Source organism: Bison bison, unplaced genomic scaffold, assembly GCF_000754665.1.
Source record: "Bison bison bison isolate TAMUID 2011002044 unplaced genomic scaffold, Bison_UMD1.0 scf7180017864371, whole genome shotgun sequence".
Taxonomy (NCBI): domain Eukaryota; kingdom Metazoa; phylum Chordata; class Mammalia; order Artiodactyla; family Bovidae; genus Bison; species Bison bison.
The window spans coordinates 6,415,449-6,434,085 of NW_011494943.1; the positions used below are offsets into that span (position 1 = coordinate 6,415,449).

Sequence of the window (18,637 nt, forward strand, 5' to 3'; positions counted from 1 at the left end):
GCAGGCAGGTTCATTACCGCTGAGAAACCGGCCACCTTCTCATTACTTATGTTTCTACTGTCCCTCTAGGGGGTTCTTGTGTGTTCGCAGGATCTGCCTAGGTGGAGGGTCCGCCTTTTCTCTGGTTTCCTCTCTCATTGGTCATGGGTGGAGGGTTCACTGTTTCTCTGGTTTCCTCTCTCATTGGTCATGGGTTCGTCCCACGATGCCCAGGACCGAGATGACGGTGGTCATGCCTGCCTGGCCCCTGACCAGGCAGGTGTGCAGTGTTTCCATTTAGTGTAAAGGGGGCACTGCCTGTGTTTTTAAAAACAGCAGCATCAGGAGTCAGGTGCTTTTTCATGATCTATTGAGATGATTCTTTACTGTCTGAGCCTCCAGGGAAAGAATCCGCCTGCAATGTGGGCGACCTGGGTTCGATCCCTAGGTTGGGAAGATCCACTGGAGGAGGGCATGGCAACCCACTCCAGTATTCTTGCCTGGAGAATCCCACGGACAGAGGAGCATGGGGTCCTACAGTCCACGGGGTCGCAGAGAGTCGGACACGACTGAGCGACTGAGCTCACACGATGCAGGACTGAGACGATCACACCTTGCTTTGCGCTTTGCTTTGCTGAGTTTCACAGACATTGCTTTTCTCCAATTGAATGTCTGCGGTAGCCCTACTTTGAGCAAGTCTATTGGCTCCATTTTTCCAACAGCATTTTCTCCCCTCGTGTCTCTGTCACATTTTGGTAATTCCTGCAAAATTTCAGACTCTCCACCAGAAAAAGATTACGACTCACTGAAGGCTCAGATGATGCATAGCATTTTTTAGCAATAGAGTATGATATTTTTAAATTAAGGTATGTAAATTGTTTGTAAGACATAATGCTAATTGTTGCACACTTCATAGACTGGAGTATAATAACGTAAGCATCGCTTTTTTCTTTTGGCTGTGCAGCATGTGGGATCTCAGTTCCCCAACCATGGATCAAACCCACACCCCATGCATTAAAACATGGAGTCTTCACCGTTAACCACCAGGGGAGTCCCAAACATAGCTTTTATATGTGCTGGGAAACTAAAAACTTCTTGTGACTTTCTTTATTGCAATATTTGCTTCACTATGGTTGTCTGGATGGAGGAGGAAATGGCAACCCGCTCCAGGATTCTTGCCTGGAGAATCCCACGGACAGAGGAGCCTGGTGGGCTCCAGTCCAGGGGGTCGCAGAGTCAGACATGACTGAAGTAACTGAGCACGCACAGTTCTCTGGAACAAAATCCCCAATCCTGGCACGGTACGCCTATAGTTTTTTTCCTTTGAACTATTCAAGTGGTGATTATATCAAGATATTATATCAAGATTTTAGTCTTTGATATACATTATACTGACTTTGGGAGAAAGCGATGGCACCCTACTCCAGTACTCTTGCCTGGAAAATCCCATGGATGGAGGAGCCTGGTAGGCTGCAGTCCATGGGGTCGCTAAGAGTTGGACACGACTGAGCGACTTCACTTTCACTTTTCAGTTTTCACTTTCATGCATTGGAGGAGGAAATGGCAATCCACTCCAGTGTTCTTGCCTGAAGAATCCCAGGGACGGCGGGACCTGGTGGGCTGCCATCTATGGGGTCGAACAGAGTCGGACATGACTGAAGCGACTTAGCAGCAGTAGCAGCAGCAGCAGCATACTTACTTCATAATAAGAATTAGGCTTCCCTGAAGACTCAGATGGTAAAGAATTTGTCTGCAACGCAGGAGACCTGGGTTTGATCCCTGAGAGAAGGGAATGGCTACCCACTCCAGTATTCTTGCCTGGAAAATCCCATTGACAGAGGAGCCTGGCAGGCTATAGTCCATAGGGTCACAAAGAGTCGGATACAGCTGAGTGACTAAGCACGTATGACAAGAATTAGGAAGTTTTTCCTGTTTCCTTATTCTCTGCAGATGTTTAAATAAAATTGGGATTGTCTGGTCTTTGAAAGTTTTGAGAGAATTAACTTGTGAAACTGAGTTTTTCTCCTCAATTTTTGGAATGGAAAGAAAAAGGAACTTCTTTCTTCTCTTTTCTCTCCAGTTTTACTGAGGCATAATTAACAAGTAAAAACTGTATATACATATATGGTGTACAATTACAGTGATATTTTGATACATGTATACACCATGAAATAATTACCATGTCACTTCCCATAGTTATCTTTGGGAAAGGACTCCTTGCTAACACTTGTAGGTACTGGTCTACATTTTAAAAAAATCTATTCTGGATTAATATCGGTAATATATACTTTCCTAGAAAATCACCAGTTTGGGGGACTTCCTTGGTAGTCTGGTGGCTAAGACTCTGTGCTCCCAACGCCGGAGGCCCAGGTTTGATTCCTGGTCAGGGAACTAGATCCCATATGCCACAGCTAAAGATCCCAAGTGTGGCAACTAAGACCAAGCTCAACTAAACAAATAAATACATGTTTTTTAAAAAATGAGAAAATCACTAGTTTTGTCCAAGTGTGCAGACGTTTTTGTAGAGGCCTGCGGTTTACCTATTTTTCTTTTTAATGGTTTACGTGTGTCTTCTTTTTATTTTTTCTTGATCTGGTTACACACAAGAATGTCTCTTTTGTTGTTTGTTTCTCCCAGTTGAAAAGTCAGCTTTTTAGCGTATACACTAGTTGCAGTGTTTTTTGTTTCCTGATTCACTAACTACTGCTCTGGCTCTACTCTCTCTCCTGGGTGGGGTGTGAACGCGCCGGTTCCTCTCCACTTCTTGTGCTGGATGGTTCACACGTTTATCTGGGATTTAGTGGGATGAGATTTTGTGATTCTGAAGTAAAACATTAGGAAAACAGAGGAACGCCCTGTTAGAAGAGACAGAGACAGATAAAGAGGCAGACAGAGATAGGCACGCAGAGACAGGGGCAGAGAGAGATGATGAGACCCAGAGAGACAGAGAGACAGAAAGTGAGAGACAGAAGGAGAGAGAGGACAGACAGACAGAGAGAGAGAGAGATAAGGAGAGGCAAAGACACAGAGACAGTGACACAGAGAGACAGACAGACACAGGGAGAGAGACAGACGGAGACGGTGCAAGGGGAAGGCAGGCCCCGGACGCAGAGGGCTGGGTCCCGTGGGTGGAGGTGAAGGGGGCCCAGCCCAGGCAGGGGAGCCGGGAGCCAGGCTGGAAAGATGACAGTTCACAGTCGAGGGGACACAGGGCGTGGAGTCTGGATGTGGGCATCAGAAGCAACGTCATAAACGAAGGAAGGGCTGGGACGTTTATCTGTTAAGCACTCGGGATGTGTCGATTTTACTGATTTGTTATTTTCTAGAAAATCATACATTCATCCAGATTTACACACTTACCTGTAGAGAAAGTCTTTTTTTCTATTTTTGGCTATACTGCACGGCTTGTGGGATCTTAGTTCTCAGAGGGTTATCTATGTTCATTAGACTGAATTTTCTGAAATGTCGGCTTTCTTGGCCAGACACAGAGGGATACCGGCAGCTTCGTGTGGTTCAACCTGATATCATTCTCCAGGCATTTGGCACCCATTATCTCATCCAATTGGAGAAGGCAATGGCAACCCACTCCAGTCTCTTGCCTGGAAAATCCCATGGATGGAGGAGCCTGGTAGGCCTCAGTCCATGGGGTCGCAAAGAGTCGGACACGACTGAGTGACTTCACTTTCACTTTTCACTTTCATGCATTGGAGAAGGAAATGGCAACCCACTCCAGTGTTCTTGCCTGGAGAATCCCAGGGACGGGGGAGCCTGGTGGACTGCCATCTATGGGGTCGCACAGAGTCGGACACAACTGAAGCGACTTAGCAGCAGCAGCAGCAGCAGCATCTCATCCAATACTCCCAAATGTCTGCGAGGCTTACCAGTCATCACCACGTTACCAGTGAGGCCTCTGAAGCTCAGAGAGGTTAAGTAACTTGTCCCAGAACACACAGAAGACTTGTCATAGAACTGAGACTAAAACTCAGATTCTTCTGACGCCCTTTCCACGCCACAGTAGCACTGGCCACGGAGCATCTCAGGAAACATCACACCCATGATGGGGCTGGAGAAGGCGTCTCTGTGGGGCATCTGCCACCCAGGCCAGAATAGGGTCCCCTGACGGGCTCCCAGGAGTGGGAGGATGGGAGCTTGTGGTCAGCTTTGGGCAGCTTTGAATGGAGAACCGTGTGGGCTGGGGGAGGTGCTCACACCCAAGTGTTTGCTGAGGGCCTACTATGTGCCAGACACGTGTAGACCTTTAAGATACAAGAAGAAGGCCCCAGAGGCTTACGTTCAAGTGTCTTCAAGTGATTTAAGAGCCTGAAAAGCCAAGTCAAATTAAAGACGCCTAACTCTAGCTAAAGACAGCAAGCCACACCCTCCACCACTGTGGGGGCCCCGTCACAGAATTACAGGGCTGGTGAGGAGCCGTATCCACAGGGGCCAGGGCGGGGGGGCATGTCCTCGGCTTGGAGGCCAGCATTAATGTCACACACGCCACCTTAGTCCCCCAGCTCCATAGCAGAGGACTGTCTGGGACAATGGCAGATGCCAATCTCAGAAATAAAACATAAGCTTCCTTGAAAATTAAGTCAATAGGGGCTGGGCAAGCTGAAGTAAGACCCAGGGTGAGATGAAGGCTATCAGTAAACTGTGTGTGCGGGTGACTTTTCATCCGCAAAATTTGCCAGGTATGTCCGGTGCTTCTGTGAACCATCTGGCAGCCCTCTCTCTGCCTCGGGGCACAGCCCCTTGGTGGGAACACATCAGCTGCGAGCGGTTCTTCAGGTGACTGAGCTGCTCTGGGCTGGGGGCATCCTGACAAGCTGGGAGGTGGGAGGTCCCTGGTGGGTGAGAGGTGGGAAGGGCAGAGGAAAGAAAGTTGCGGTCTGGAGGAAAGGGCAGCCTGTGGTCTTAGGGCTGACAGAGTGGAAGGGGTAGAGTCTCAAGGCGTATTCAGGCTGATGCGGGGCAGCTAGGAAGAGATGGTGGAACTTTTGGGGGTGACCCCAGGGCATCCTGACCCAGGCCTACCTGATGGAGCTGGACCCGGTTGTGTTTTCCAGGCTGTTTGTCCCTGAGTGGCCCCCGCAGAGTGACGGGCTTCGTGGGGGGATCCCTGAGCGTGGAGTGTCGGTACCAGGAGAAATTCAGGAACAATAACAAATACTGGTGCAAACACTCATGTTTGTTATCACCGAATATTGTGGAGACCACAGAGTCAAAGACAGAAGTGACGCAGGGCCGCGTGTCCATCAGAGACCATCCTGCAAACCTCACCTTCACAGTGACCTTGGAGAGCCTCAGAGAGGAGGATGCGGGAACGTACCGGTGTGGGATCGATGTGTCATATAAATTTGACCCCACCTTCGAGGTGGAGGTGTCTGTGACCCCAGGTGAGCCATGCACACCCCTACCTCCCCCTGTACCAGCAACAAAGTCACCTGAACAGTCTCAGGTTGGGATAGCCAAGGCACAAATCACATCAGAGAGCAAACTCTGTGTGTGTGTGCACACACGCGTGTGTGTGGGTGTATGCATATTGTGTGTATGTGTGTGTGTGTGCTCACATGTGTGTGTGTGTATGTGCAGGTGTTTGTGTATGTGTGTGTGTGCACACACATGAGTGTGTGTGTGTGTGACAGAGAGACAGTCAGGGCTCTGGCACATCCCCTCGGTCTTGAGCGATGAGAAGGTGCTTGTCGGGGAAGGGGTGGCAGAGAGGTGGGGTGTGCAGCTGAGAGAGGAGGGTGCCGTGGGCCTCCCTGCCGAAACCCGGGGAGCTGTGTGGGGAAGGTGGGGAGCTGAGTGGAGAGAAGGCAGGCGGGGCGAAGATGCTGAACACAGTGGGAGCGCTAACACGATCTGCAGTCCAGGCAGCCATCTCTGGCAGGCTCACGAGGCTGTGACTTGGTGTGGGGGGGGCAAGACTGGGGGTGGGGGTGACTCTGGGGCCTCCAGAGGACCCTGACCTCATCATGGGGATGGGATCAGGGCTGTTGAGGGCAGTATCTGTGTTCCATTTGGAAATGCTCACTTGGCCCTGGGAGGGTCCTGGCCATGGGGTCCTCCATCCTGCCCCCTTCCTGAGTGATTATTTTGTGTGAAAGGTATTGGGGGGGTGGTGGTAGAGTCAGAGGGGCTCCCTGAGTCTGATTTGTATTTCAGCACCAAGGCCAACCCGACCGACTGTCACAGTCAAGACCTCGACAATCACAACCAAAGTTTCAACTGTGTCCTTCACCACCCTGGCCACAGAGGGCACCACCCACAGCACCAGCAGCCAGGAGGAATACGACCCCACGCAGACCTGGAGGTAAGGTGCCCTAGGCCTCTGTCCTGGAAGCGGGCCTCCTCTGCCTTGGGGTCTATTTGGTCAGGAGCCCTGTCCCCGTTGACTGGGGCCTCTGGCTCCCTTTGCACCCAGGCTGGAAGCTGGTCTGTGTCTCCTAGCTTGGCTTGTAGGGGCCACACTGGACCTGCCCTGGGCTCTGAGAGAGGGCTTAGGCCGGGCAGAAGCTGGGGGTGGAGGGAGGGAAAGCGACATTTAATGAGAGCTGGTGAGATGATATCCTGCCAGGCGCACGCTCAGTGCCCCACCTGGGCGTCATCATCTGCTCCTTACAATCCTTCACCACCATCACTCTCAGTTTATGGATGAGTAAACTGAGGCTCCGAGAGGTTAAGTGACTGAGTGGGTAATACAGTCACAGAGGCAGACTGCCTCCCAGGCTGAGTTTATATGATTCCGAAGTTTTAGGTTCTTTCTTCCAAATTTGTGATTCTCGACCTTTTTTTTGGCAGGGGGAGGTAAAAAAAAAAAAAAACCCAGGAGAATCTGACAACATTTATAGTTTCTCTCCCTGGAAATATGCATATTGTCTGAAATCATTTCTGGGATTCACAGACTCCCTTTTTAAAAAATTAATCAATTAATTTTTATTTTTGGCTGCACAGGGTCTTTGTGGCTGCACTGGGGCTTTCTCTAGTTGCAGTAAGTGGAGGCTACTCTCTAGTTCTGGCACAAGGGCTTCTCATTGTGGTGGCTTCTCTTGCTGCAGAGCATGGGCTCGTGCTCATGAGCATGAGCTCAGTAGCTGTGGTGTGTGTTAGTTGCCCAGTCATGTCCAACTCTTTTCAATCCCATGGACTCTGGCCCACCAGGCTCCTCTGTCCATGGGATTCTCCAGGCAAGAATACTGGAGTGGGTTGCCATGCCCTTCTCCAGGGAATTTTCCCTACCCAGGGATTGAACCTGCGTCTCTCGTGTCTTCTGGGTTGGCAGGCAGGTTCTTTACCACTAGCGCAACCTGAGTTGCGGTGCACGGGCTTAGTTGCCCCGCGGCATGTGGGATCTTCCTGGACCAGGGATCGAGCCTGTGTCCCCTGCATTGTCAAGCAGATTTTAACCACTGGACCACCAGGGAAGCCCAAGACTCCCTATTCTGACACCACCTGGCGCCCTGCAAGTCGATCCAGAACTGGCCACCTGGGAGTCAGCACAGACTCCAGCATCCTGTGAGGCTCGTGAGGCTCAGTCTTGTAAGATGGCCTGACTTCAGATTCCAGAGCTCTTTGGGGATGCTCAGATCATCACATTTCTGATCAGCTGGATACACAACCCACTTGGGTTTGGTAATTGCATAGGTAATTCACAGAATGCAGAGAAGTGTTATATTATAGTTTTATGATAAAGTATAAAGGTCAGGGTGCTTCCCAGGAGGCGTTAGTGGTAAAGAACCTACCTGCCAATGCAGGAGACATAAGAGACCTGGGTTTGTTCCCTGGGTTGGGAAGATCCCCTGGAGGAGGGCAAGAATATTCCAGTATTCTTGCCTGGAGAATCCCCATGGGCAGATGAGCCTAACCATGAAGGCTACAGTCAACGGGGTCCAGCCTACGGCTGCAGGCTACAGTCCGTGGGGTTGCAGAGTCAGACACGACTGAAATGACTCAGCACACACGCATAAAGGTCAGGACCAGTCAATGAAGAGACATGTAGGGCAAGGTCTGGGAGGGTCCTGACTGCAAAATTTCTGTGCCCTTTTCCAGTGGAGCTGGGGGGCATCACCCTCCCGGGACTTTGATGTCTTTACCAACCAGGAAGTTCCTTCAAGTCTTGATGCCCTTAGTTTTTCCTTGGGTTTCATGGCACGGACATGACTAACTGAATCATTGCCCACACGACTGACCTCAACCCCCAACACCCTTTCCACTTCCCTGAAGGTCAGGCTGGCCAGAGCCCCAAATCTCTCATCACATGGCTGGCCCTTCTGGTGACCAGCTCTCGTCCTGAGTCAGGGAAAATCTCAGGCAGATCCAAGGGGCTTGTGAATCACAAAGTTGCTCCTATTACTAGGAAAACCTCAAGGATTTAGAGCCTCCCTTCCAGGAGCCAGAGGCAAAGGCCAGTCAGATTCTTTATTATAGGACACCCCATGACCCCTCCACTGGCTTCCTGACAATCCAGGTGACAAGCTTTATATCAGGCAAGGTGAGATTCAGGCCCCAAACATGCTGCCTTCAGAAATGATCTGCAGATGCACACCTGGGGAATGGAGCTGGGTTTTTTAAACAATAATTTTATTTGTCTATTTGTCTTTTTTTTTTTTTCCTGTGCTGGGTCTTTGTTGCTGCACTGGCTTTCTCTAGCTGCAGAGACTGGCGCTTACTCTCTAGTTTCTGTGCTCGGGCTTCTCACTGCAGCGGCTTCTCTAGTCATGGAGCACAGGCCTGGTAGTTGTGGAGCCCGGGCTTACTCCCTCCGCAGCTTGTGGGATCTTCCTGGACCACGGACCAAACCTGTTTGTGTCTCCTGCATTGGCAGGTGGATTCTTCACCACTGAGCTGCTAGGGAAGCCCCGGAGCTGGGTTTTGTATAGCTGAAGCTTGTACAGGTCTCAGGGGTGGGGGGGCGGTGCATCTTTAAGAAAAAAAGACTAGAACATTATGGATGCCAGTTAGGCATAAAAGAAGGGGCCCAAGCAAGGGAGGCGCAGAGCCCAAGTTTCGTCAGTTCCCCAGGAAAGCAACTGCTGCTGTCTGAGTGTGAAGTGGTAGAGTTTCAAGGTGATGCTTTTGCAGCCAGGTTTGTAATTGCAAAAGACCGGGCAAAAGAAATGCCCATGGAAAGGGAAGAGTCAAATAATTTGTGGTCTGTGCATGCAATGGAATACTATGCAGCTGTAAAAAAAAAAACAAACCCACAGGGAACTTCTGAATGTAGTGACATGGAGAGATCTTCAAGATGCATTGTGCAGTAAAAAACTAGTGTTTATCACTGACTCAATGGACGTGAGTTTGAGCAAGCTCCAGGAGATGGTGAAAGACAGGGAAGCCTGGCATGCTGCAGTGCATGGGGTCGCAAAGAATCGGACACGGCCGAGCAGCTGAACAACAGCGTTTACACCAGCGGCCCCCAACCTTTTTGGCACCAGGGACCAGTTTTGTGGAAGACAGCTTTTCCACAGACGGGGGTGGGAGTGGATGGTTCAGGCAGTACTAAGAGAGATTTGGGGGGTGGGGGGTGAATGGGGAGGTGCTCACCTCCTGCTGTGTGGCCAGGTTCCTAACAGTCCCCTGGTGGGTACTGGTCCATGGCCCGGGGGTTGGGGACCCATGGTATATACTATGCCTCTTATATGTGAAAAAAGGACATATACAAAAATAATGTATATTCGTATTTTCTTGTGTTGAATAAAGAGGCTCTGGAAGGCTCTTAGGTGTACCGTGTGTGTCTGTAGGGGGATTTAGGTAGACGGGGGTTGCAAAGGAGGCTTTACGCTGTCTGCCTTTTTTTCAGTGGGCGCTTATCTACTGAACAAGAGAGGGAAGGTGGGACCCCCTGCCCCACCCAGCCCACCCTGTCTCCCTTCAGGCTCCATGCGCTGCTGATCTCCTTGGCGCTCCTGCTGCTCCTGCTGGGGGGCATCTCACTGCTCGCCTGGAGGATGGTTCAGAGACGGGTCAAAGGTGAGTGAGCCCCCCACACCCGCCTGCACCCTACCCCGAGGGTGGGCCGGCCCCGCCCACACCCTCCAGTCCTAGAGGAAATGCGTCTGGGTTTCCAGAAGGGTCATCAGCTGTATCTCCCCTGGGACCACATGGCCCCGGGTGACCCTAGAGGGCAGGCCCAGGAGGGAGTGTCCGTGGTATGGCTGAGAGGAGGTGACTTTAAGGCAAGAGGCCTTTCCCACGGCAGGGCTGGGCTCGTGAAGCAACGTCCCTCTTCTGTCTAAACCCTTCCGTGACCTCCTACAGCCTCCAAAGTCCAGGCCTGCCCAGCATGGTCAAGGCCCTTGGCAATCTGCCCATCCTCACACGCTGGAAGGCAGTGGTTTCTTAACTTCCTCCGCGTTTGCTCTGGGCACCTGGGGGGCCTGCCCTGCCCTCCACCAGCTCACTCCTGATCCCCTGAGTGCTGCTCTCCACTTCCTTTCCTCTGGGACCTCTTCCTGGCCCCCAAAGGGCAGGTCAGGGGCCCCTTCAGGGGGAGCCTCTGTTCTCCCGCCATCAAAGCCCTTGTCCCACCAGTTTGTCCCACCTGCTTCGTAGGCTGCCTCCCCACCAGCCCATGCAGCTCCTTAAGATCAGAGACCCTTACCCAAGAAGGCACGGGAGCAGTATGTGTTGAGTGAAAGTATTATTTAATATTATTTAATATTGTCACAGTGGCACCCAGGGAGCCTGTGGTCCAGCCACTCTCCTCTGAGCTCAGATTAAAAGAGAAAATAAGACGCCCCCAGCATCCTGTCTGGTGCTCAGTAAGTAGGGGCTCAACAAACGCTTGAGCAAATTAAATACATAGAAGAGCAGAGGAACCAGTGCGCTGTGACCTTCTTGCTGGTGGGTGGCCCAAGTGTTACCTGTGTCTGCTTAAAAAAAACTGCACAGCGTGAGAGTTGTGAGCTAGGTTTTATCTGGGGCAGAATGAGGACTGTGGCCTGGGAGACAACACCTTAGATAGGTCTGAGAAACCGCTCCAGAGATTCAGGGGGCGGGGAAAGGTCAGCGTATCTGTGATTTTGGTGAATGGGGAGGAACACAGGCAATCAAGCACACATTTTCCCAGGAGGTTTCTTTTAGTCTTGGGAAGCTTCTGCTACTCACAGCGAACAGTCGTCACCGTGAAGGATGTTCGTGCTTTTCTAGATACGGGGAGATGCAAGGATTGGGCTCATAAAAATCAGCCCCTGAGACTATCTGACTATCTGAAGACCTGTCCCTCCCATTTACCTGGCGCGCAGATGCCTCATTCCTGCTCTCCACCCTGAGCTCCTTTCAGGGGGTGTTGAAGCAGCTGCATCAGCACCTGATTTGATCCTTGCAGAGGCAGATGGCAGGCACCCAGGGCAAGTGCCGGTTCGTACTTGACTCCTGTAGGACAGCAGCTTTCTGCCTGAGATGGGTGTGAGCCTTAAGGTTCCTTCCTGGACTAAGAGTTCTTAATTCCATGTGCACCGAGTACCTGGGCAGAGGAGATATTTGTTCAGAATGACCGATGCTGAGCCTTTTGGGGCTGCAGTGAAACTCTGGTGGCTCTGCCCCACACCTGCAGTGCTAAACTGGGAGTTGGTTCTTACTGGGAGCAAAAGGGGAGACCCTGCCTTACTCTCTCACCTCCAGCATCCCCGTGGGGTCCAGCCCCTCCCTCTAGCACATCTCAGGCCTTTAGCAGCGAAATCGGCCTCAACATACGTATGCTTGATGGATGGAAAGAAAACCACTTCCTCTTCCCCATCTGCTCTTCCCATATCACTTCTGGGAACCATATTCTAAAACTTCAGCCCATACTTGTTTACCACATGGGGGTTTTCCCAGCCTGGGTTGCCTCAGATCTGTGGGTCCCAGAGATCTCCAGGGTGCCCTTCCACCTAAAAAGCGTCCCTCCCCTTTAAAAACGGGGTGTGTGATTGCTGTAGAAAATTGGAAAAAGACATAAAACACAGAGAGGGAAAGAAATTCACCCTAATAAATAAAAAGAAGAACTTGCACCACCCAGAGAAAACCAACCACAGACGGTTGAGTCACATCTTTACGGTCTCTTGCAAATCTGACTTTTTAAAACGTTTGCTCCGTATGTAATTCCACTTTCATTTTTTTTAATTAAAAAATTTATCGTGTTGACTTGTTTTTGTTTGTGCTGGGTCTTCGTTGCTGCGTGCAGGCTTTCTCTAGTGGTGGTGTGTGGGCTTCTCGCTGTGGTGGTTTCTCTTTTTGGAGAACACAGGCTCAGTAGTTGTGGCACGTCAGCTAAGTTGCCCAGCAACATGTGGGATCCTCCAGGACCAGGGATCGAACCCGTCTGTGTCCCCTGCATTGGCAGGTGGATTCGTAACCACTGGACCACCAGGGAAGTCCTGTAATTCCACTGTTCAACTTTAACACACTGTATGATTTTCCCTGCTAATAATCTCCTCCAAATCCCTGAGTGCAGAGTTGACTTGTGTGAGTGGATCACACCTCGTCAAGGGATCTTTGCTAACAGGAGAAAGGCTTTGTGTTCATGTAGCCTCTGTCTCTCCCCTGCTTGGCATCTCGGCGCCTGTCTCCCGGCTGCCTCTGGGGTTAAGGTTAGGGTTAGTGAACCCTGTGGCCCTGCTGGCCCCAGCCTGACGCCTGCCTTGTGCTCACTCGTGGTTCCTCCCCTGAGCCCACTCTTGTCATTCACTTATTCATTCACTTGATCATCCTGCCTCATTCTAGGATTCAGTCTCCTTCCTCTTCTTTTGCCTCTTTAGCTGGAGAGAAACCAGAGCCGCCCCAGAGCCGCAGTCAGGTAAGGAGGGTTCCCGCAGGAGGCGAGTCAGGGTGGCCGGGAGGCACGCAGGGGATGCTGGGGACCCGATCTGTCTCGTTAGCTGGTGGAGGTCCACGTGGATCCCACACGGATAGAGCGAGGTGCTCACCTACAGCTGGAAGAACAATGCCCGGGAGGTCTGGTCGCTAGGTCACCGTGAGCTCTGGCCAGCCTGTTCCCTCCCAAGGGAAGGGGAGGGATGGAGGGTCCTCCAGCCCAGTTGTTGACCTGAACATTCAAACACTCCCCAGAGAGGACCTGAGTGGGGGAGGGGGAAGGCAGGATGGGAAGGCTGGGGCACCCGGAGCGTAGAGGGGAAGGGGAGATGCTTGCAGGGACACGGGCCTCTCTAGGCTGGACTGCAGGGGGGCCTGTGGACACCCATCCAAACCCGCACTCCTGTCCACCCCAGGCTGCTGAGCAGACTGAGCCCTGCTATGCGAATCTGGAGCTGCAGACGTGGCCCCTTTCAGGAAAGCCCATTCAACCCACACAGGCGGAGGTGGAATACAGCACAGTGGTGAGTGCAAGGGCCCAGCTCCCGTCCTGGGGACCGCGGGCCGCGGCAGAGGCATCGCCATGTGGGGTCCGGCAGGCAGGGAGGGGAGAGAGGATCAATTGGTCACCTTGTGCTTCTGTAGGACGAGGATACACAGAAAACCAGTCAAGTGTTGGGGACGTCTCTGGTGGTCCAGTGGCTAAGACTTAGCCTTCCAATGCAGGGGGTGCAAGTTTGATCCTGGTTGGGGAGATGAGATCCCACATGCCTCTTGGCCAGAAAACCAAAATATGAAATAGAAGCAATATTGTAATAAATTCAATAAGGACTGTAAAAAAGGTCCACATCAAAAAAAATCTTAGAAAAGAAAAGAAAATGAAGAAAGTGTAGATTTCGCCAGACCTTGGTGTCTTTGTGGCTGAGGGGTCGGGTGGGAGATGAAGGGGCATTTGGAATGGCCAGTGGATAATCAAGAGTCAATAAAGTACAGCACTTATTAAGCACCTACTATGTACCATATGGACTTCCCCGGTGGCTCAGACGATAAAAGAATCTGCCTACAATGCGGGAGACCCGGATTTGATCCCTGGGTCGGGAAGATCCCCGGAGAAGGCAATGGCAACCCATTCCAGAACTCTTGCCTGGAAAATCCCATGGATGGACAGAGGAGCCTGGTAGGCTGCAGTCCATGGGGTCGCAAAGAGTTGGACACGACTGAGTGACTTCACTTTCACTTTCATGGACCACATGGGCTTTCCTGGTGGCACTGGTGGTAAAGAACCCGCCTGCCAATGCTGTAGACATAAGAGACACGGGTTCCATCCCTGGGGTGGGAAGATCCCCTGGAGGAGGGCATGGCAACCACTCCAGTATTCTTGCCTGGAGAATCCCATGGATAGAGAAGCCTGGCGGGCTACAGTCCATGGGGTCGCACAGAGTTGGACACGACTGAAGCAGCTTAGCAGGCACGCACACTCACGTACCATACACTCAATGTTAAAGCCAGTGGTTTCGCACTGTTTTGGTCCCATCATCTCTTTGGCATGAACTCTACTTTTTAGATTTTTACCAATGAGCCCCTGTGGGTAAAGCCGTAGGCACAGCATTGAAAAGTGGAATAATGGAAGAGGTTGCCTCCCATCCCCACCCTGTGCAGGGTCATAACTCACCCTTGAGTGGAAAGAGTTTAGGCAGAGGTTGAGGGATTAGTTGTTAGAGAAGACGAGATGGAGGTTTGAGCATCAGACACGTGGCCGGGGACTAGCAACATCCTAGCTTTTCTAACTTGGTGACTAATGACCCCAAAGCAGAGCCCAGGCGCTCCCCCAGCTCTGATGCTTGGACTTTGCGCTGTGTCTTTGATAGTGATCAGGGCTCCTGGCCTTTCCCAATCAATAGAAATTGATCAGAGGCCAGACAAGAAATTCAGGCAAGGCTCCGTGGGGCCCCTGCTGCAGCAGGGGGGAGCAAGAACAAACAACAGTTTTCCTTGCTTGGGGGCCGGTGAGGGGAGGGGCGTGTCCAGGGGTGGGGCTACAGAGGCGGCTTAGGTGTTTTGCCCCGTCTTGGATGTTGTTCTATGCAGGGGGCATGCGCAGCGCACTGCTTTTGCTCCAGGCTCCTCCAAAGTGGCAGGTGGGTTTTTTGTCTCTTTGTGTCTCTAGTCCAGAATTTGGCCCAGCTATGCCTGCATGCAGTTATGTTTAGTCCCTTAGAGTTTCTTTGGATTTTGTTGCTCGAGGAGATGTTTGTCCAGGTGCAAGCCCTGCAGCAAAGGGTCCCAGGTCTGGCATGTCTCATCTTGACCAGGTGGGGGCAGAGCAGGTGGGTGGATGGGATTTTGGAGACCAACCTTTGCAAGAGAAAGTGGCCAGGACGGTGAGGACCAGTGGAGCCTCCACCATCCCCCGCCAGTGGAACCTGCCTCAGGTGGCCCCTCTGATGTCTCCTCCCTAATCTGGGATTCCGACTTCCCCAGCCTCTCCTGAGCCTCTGGCCTCTGTCTCTGCAGGGCCCACCCCGTGGCGATCTTCACTACAGCTCGATAGTGTTTGACCCCCAGAGCCAGGATTCCAAGGCCGACAGGATTCCCTCCGAGACGCCAGTGTACAGCATGGTTAAGAAGACATAAGCTCGTGTTTCCAGCCTTACCAACTGGAGGACTCTGCGGGTCACAGGAGGCCCAGGGATCGGCCTTCACCCCCGAGCCCCCCTCCACCTGCTCCCCTTGATGGTGACTGGCAAGGCAGCTGTGCTCCCCAAGGCTGCCCGTCTTGCGCCATCAGCCAGGCTGGCTTCCCTGAGGACGTCCGGGAATGCGGTTCTGGATGGTCCGGTGGGAAACCTTCCATCCCACTGGCTCTCGAGGTCTCTCTCCTCTCTTCTCTGCTTCATCCCAGCTCCAGGTGGCTCCAGGCAAAGGTGGGACTCCTGTAGTATGGTACCTACGAATAGCTTTGTAAACCACAGCCCCATGGAAGTGTCTGGGGTTGCTGGAAAGTGGGGAGAACCGGCGAAGAGCCAGGAGAACTCAAAGGCATTGAAGACTGGGTCCCTGTCTTCTTATGGACAAGAAGACCAAGACTCAGGGAGAGGAGAGCCTTGCCCACAGCGCCAGAATGAGTGGCACACTTCTCTGGACTCTTGGGATTATTGTTAATCTAAGAGATATTAATAACATTGAAAGTATCTTAAGAGAGAAGAAAAAAGTTAATTAAACTTTGCAGCTGTATGTCTGCAATATTGTATTAAAAGTCCTTTCTTTTGAAGCCGATTAATATTTCATTGATGTATATATCACTTCGTGCTTGTCCATCCATCTGTCTGTCAATAGAATGCTTCTATATTTTAGCTCTTGTGAAAAATCCAAGTTATGAGCTTGGTGTACAAGTATCTCTTGGAGACTCTGCTTTCAATTCTTTTGGGCATACACCCAGAAGAGGAATTGCCGAATCATATGATAACCTATTTTTAATCTTTGAGGAACTGCGATACTGTTATCGGCAGTAGCTGTACCATGTTACGTTCCCACCACGAGTCTCCAGTTTCTTCACATCCTTTCCAGCACTTTTTTTTTTTAAATAGCAGCGAACCTAATGCATGTGAGGTGGTTTCTCGTTGCACTTTTGATTTGCATTTCCCCAGTGATTAGTGAGGTCGAGCACTTTTCAAGTGCTTATTGGCTATCTGTGTATCTTCATTGAAGACATGTCTATTCAGTCCTGTTGCCCATTTTCAGATTGATTTCTTTGTTGTTATTGAGTTGTCTGTGTATTCTGGATATTCAGTCTTATCAGATATATAATTTGCAAATATTTTCTCTCATTTTGTGGGCCAAATTTTTACTCTGTTGAAGGTGTCTTTTGAGGACAAAAAGCTTGATGTTTCATGAAGTTTAATTTGTCCATTTTGTTGCTGCTACTGCCTGTGCCGTTTAGGTTATATTCAGGAAATCATTGTCAAATCTGAGGTTCTGAAGATTTTGTCCTTTGCTTTATTCTAAGAGTTCAATAGTTTTAGGTCTGACTAGCTAACTTTTTAGACTAGCTTTGGCTTTATCCTTTTTATAGCTCCTAAAGTTATAAAGGTAGGTCTTTTTATTTGAGATCTTTGCCCTTCTTTTTAATGTAAGCATTTAAATTTCCCATGTAGCACTGCTCTCATTGTCTTCCACAAGTTTTGTAGATTGTGTTTATGCTTCCACTCATCTTAAGTGTTTTCTAATTCCCTTTATGATTTCTTCTTTGATCCATTGGTTGTGTATGAGTGTGCTGTTTCATTTCCACAAGTTTGTGAATTTTCCAGTTTTAATTTTTTCCCTTTTCGAGTATTTATTGAAAGATGAATAAACATAAATTGACTGGTTACATAGTCAGTGTCAATTAGTTTTTTTTAATTCCATCTTATAATACCATGTAACGTCTTGTAAGAAAAAAAACTTTTTAAGCCTTGAGTAATGCCTTTACAGTATGAACTGGACCAACCATCAGACGTGGCTCCTCCCCGTCTCAATGTGAATAAAATGCCATTAAAAACAATGAAGAGAATCCAGTTTAACTTTCATTATTTATTTCTAACATCAACCTGTTCTGGTCAGAGAAGAAACTGTATGATGTCTATCTTTTTAAATCTATTAAGACCTAGTTTGTGGCTTCATGTTTGGTCTATCCTGGAGAATGTCGCGTGTGTACTTATGAAGAATGTGTGTGTTGGGCTAGAGTGTTCTGTTTATGACTGTGCTGCTACTGCTGCTAAGTCGCTTCAGTCGTGTCCGACTCTGTGCGACCCCAGAGACGGCAGCCCACCAGGCTCCCCTGTCCCTGGGATTCTCCACGCAAGAACACTGGAGTGGGTTGTCATTTTCTCCTCCAAAGCATGAAAGTGAAAACTGAAAGTGAAGTCACTCAGTCATTCCCGACTCTTAGCGACCCCATGGACTGAAGCCTACCAGGCTCCTCTGTCCATGGATTTTCCAGGCAAGAGTACTGGAGTGGGGTGCCATTGCCTTCTCCTTATGTCTGTGAGATCTAGTTAATTTACCGCGTTGTTCAGCTCTCTATTTCCTAAGTTGTCTTCCATCTGATCATTACTGCGAGTGGCGTATTGAAGGCTCCAACTATCATAGTAGATCACTATGCTTCCCTTCGATTCCATCTGCTTTTGCTTTGTGTATTTTGATGGTCTGTTGTGAGGTGCCAATGATGTATAAGTGCTGTATCTTCTTGCTGTTGCAACATACCCGAGTTTATGTTGTATGAGACAGACGAAACTGAAGGTCTTTAGGTGGCAGTTCGTTGGAGTTTCTGCTACTTACAGGAAGCTAATTTCAAACTTACATAATGCCCTAGCTCACAATCTTTCCCTCTTTTGCCAGGCATGTTTGCTAAAACTTCACCACTCACCCAGATGGAGGGGATGTTGGTTTGGAAGTCCTCCAATATGTTCTGATCAGGTCCTTATACATCCACCTAGTCACTGGCTCAACAAAAGTTATCTGAACACTCATGAAAGTCAGTGTTAGTCGCTCAGTTATGCCCAACTCTTTGCAACCCCATGGACTGTAATCCATCAGGCTCCTCTGTCCATGGGATTCTCCAGGCAAGAATATTGGAGTGGGTCGCCATTCCCTTCTCCAGGGAATCTTCCCAACCCAGGGATAGAACCTGGGTCTCCTGCATGACAGGCAGATTCTTTACCGTCTGGGCCACCAGGGAAGCGCTTGACTACTCACTGGCACTCCTAAACGCAGCAGGGAAACCATAGCAGCAAACACAGTAGTGAAAAAGGTACATCAGACCTGTTCTCCGAGAGCTTGCAGTCTAGCAGGAGTGATATTAAACTGTGAAACGACCAGAGGACTA

General features: G+C 50.2%; 1 protein-coding gene across 1 annotated transcript; it reads left to right on the top strand.

Annotated features, from left to right (window-relative positions):
* The first annotated feature begins 4,672 nt into the window (after nt 1-4,672).
* CD300A (CD300a molecule) lies at nt 4,673-17,316 on the top strand. The gene is made up of 7 exons (XM_010856487.1): nt 4,673-4,767; nt 5,023-5,375; nt 6,148-6,295; nt 9,857-9,951; nt 12,720-12,757; nt 13,191-13,298; nt 15,289-17,316. The coding sequence occupies exons 1-7, from the start codon at nt 4,673-4,675 to the stop codon at nt 15,406-15,408; spliced, it is 957 nt and encodes a 318-aa protein (XP_010854789.1). The 3' UTR covers nt 15,409-17,316.
* Nucleotides 17,317-18,637: the final 1,321 nt, after the last annotated feature.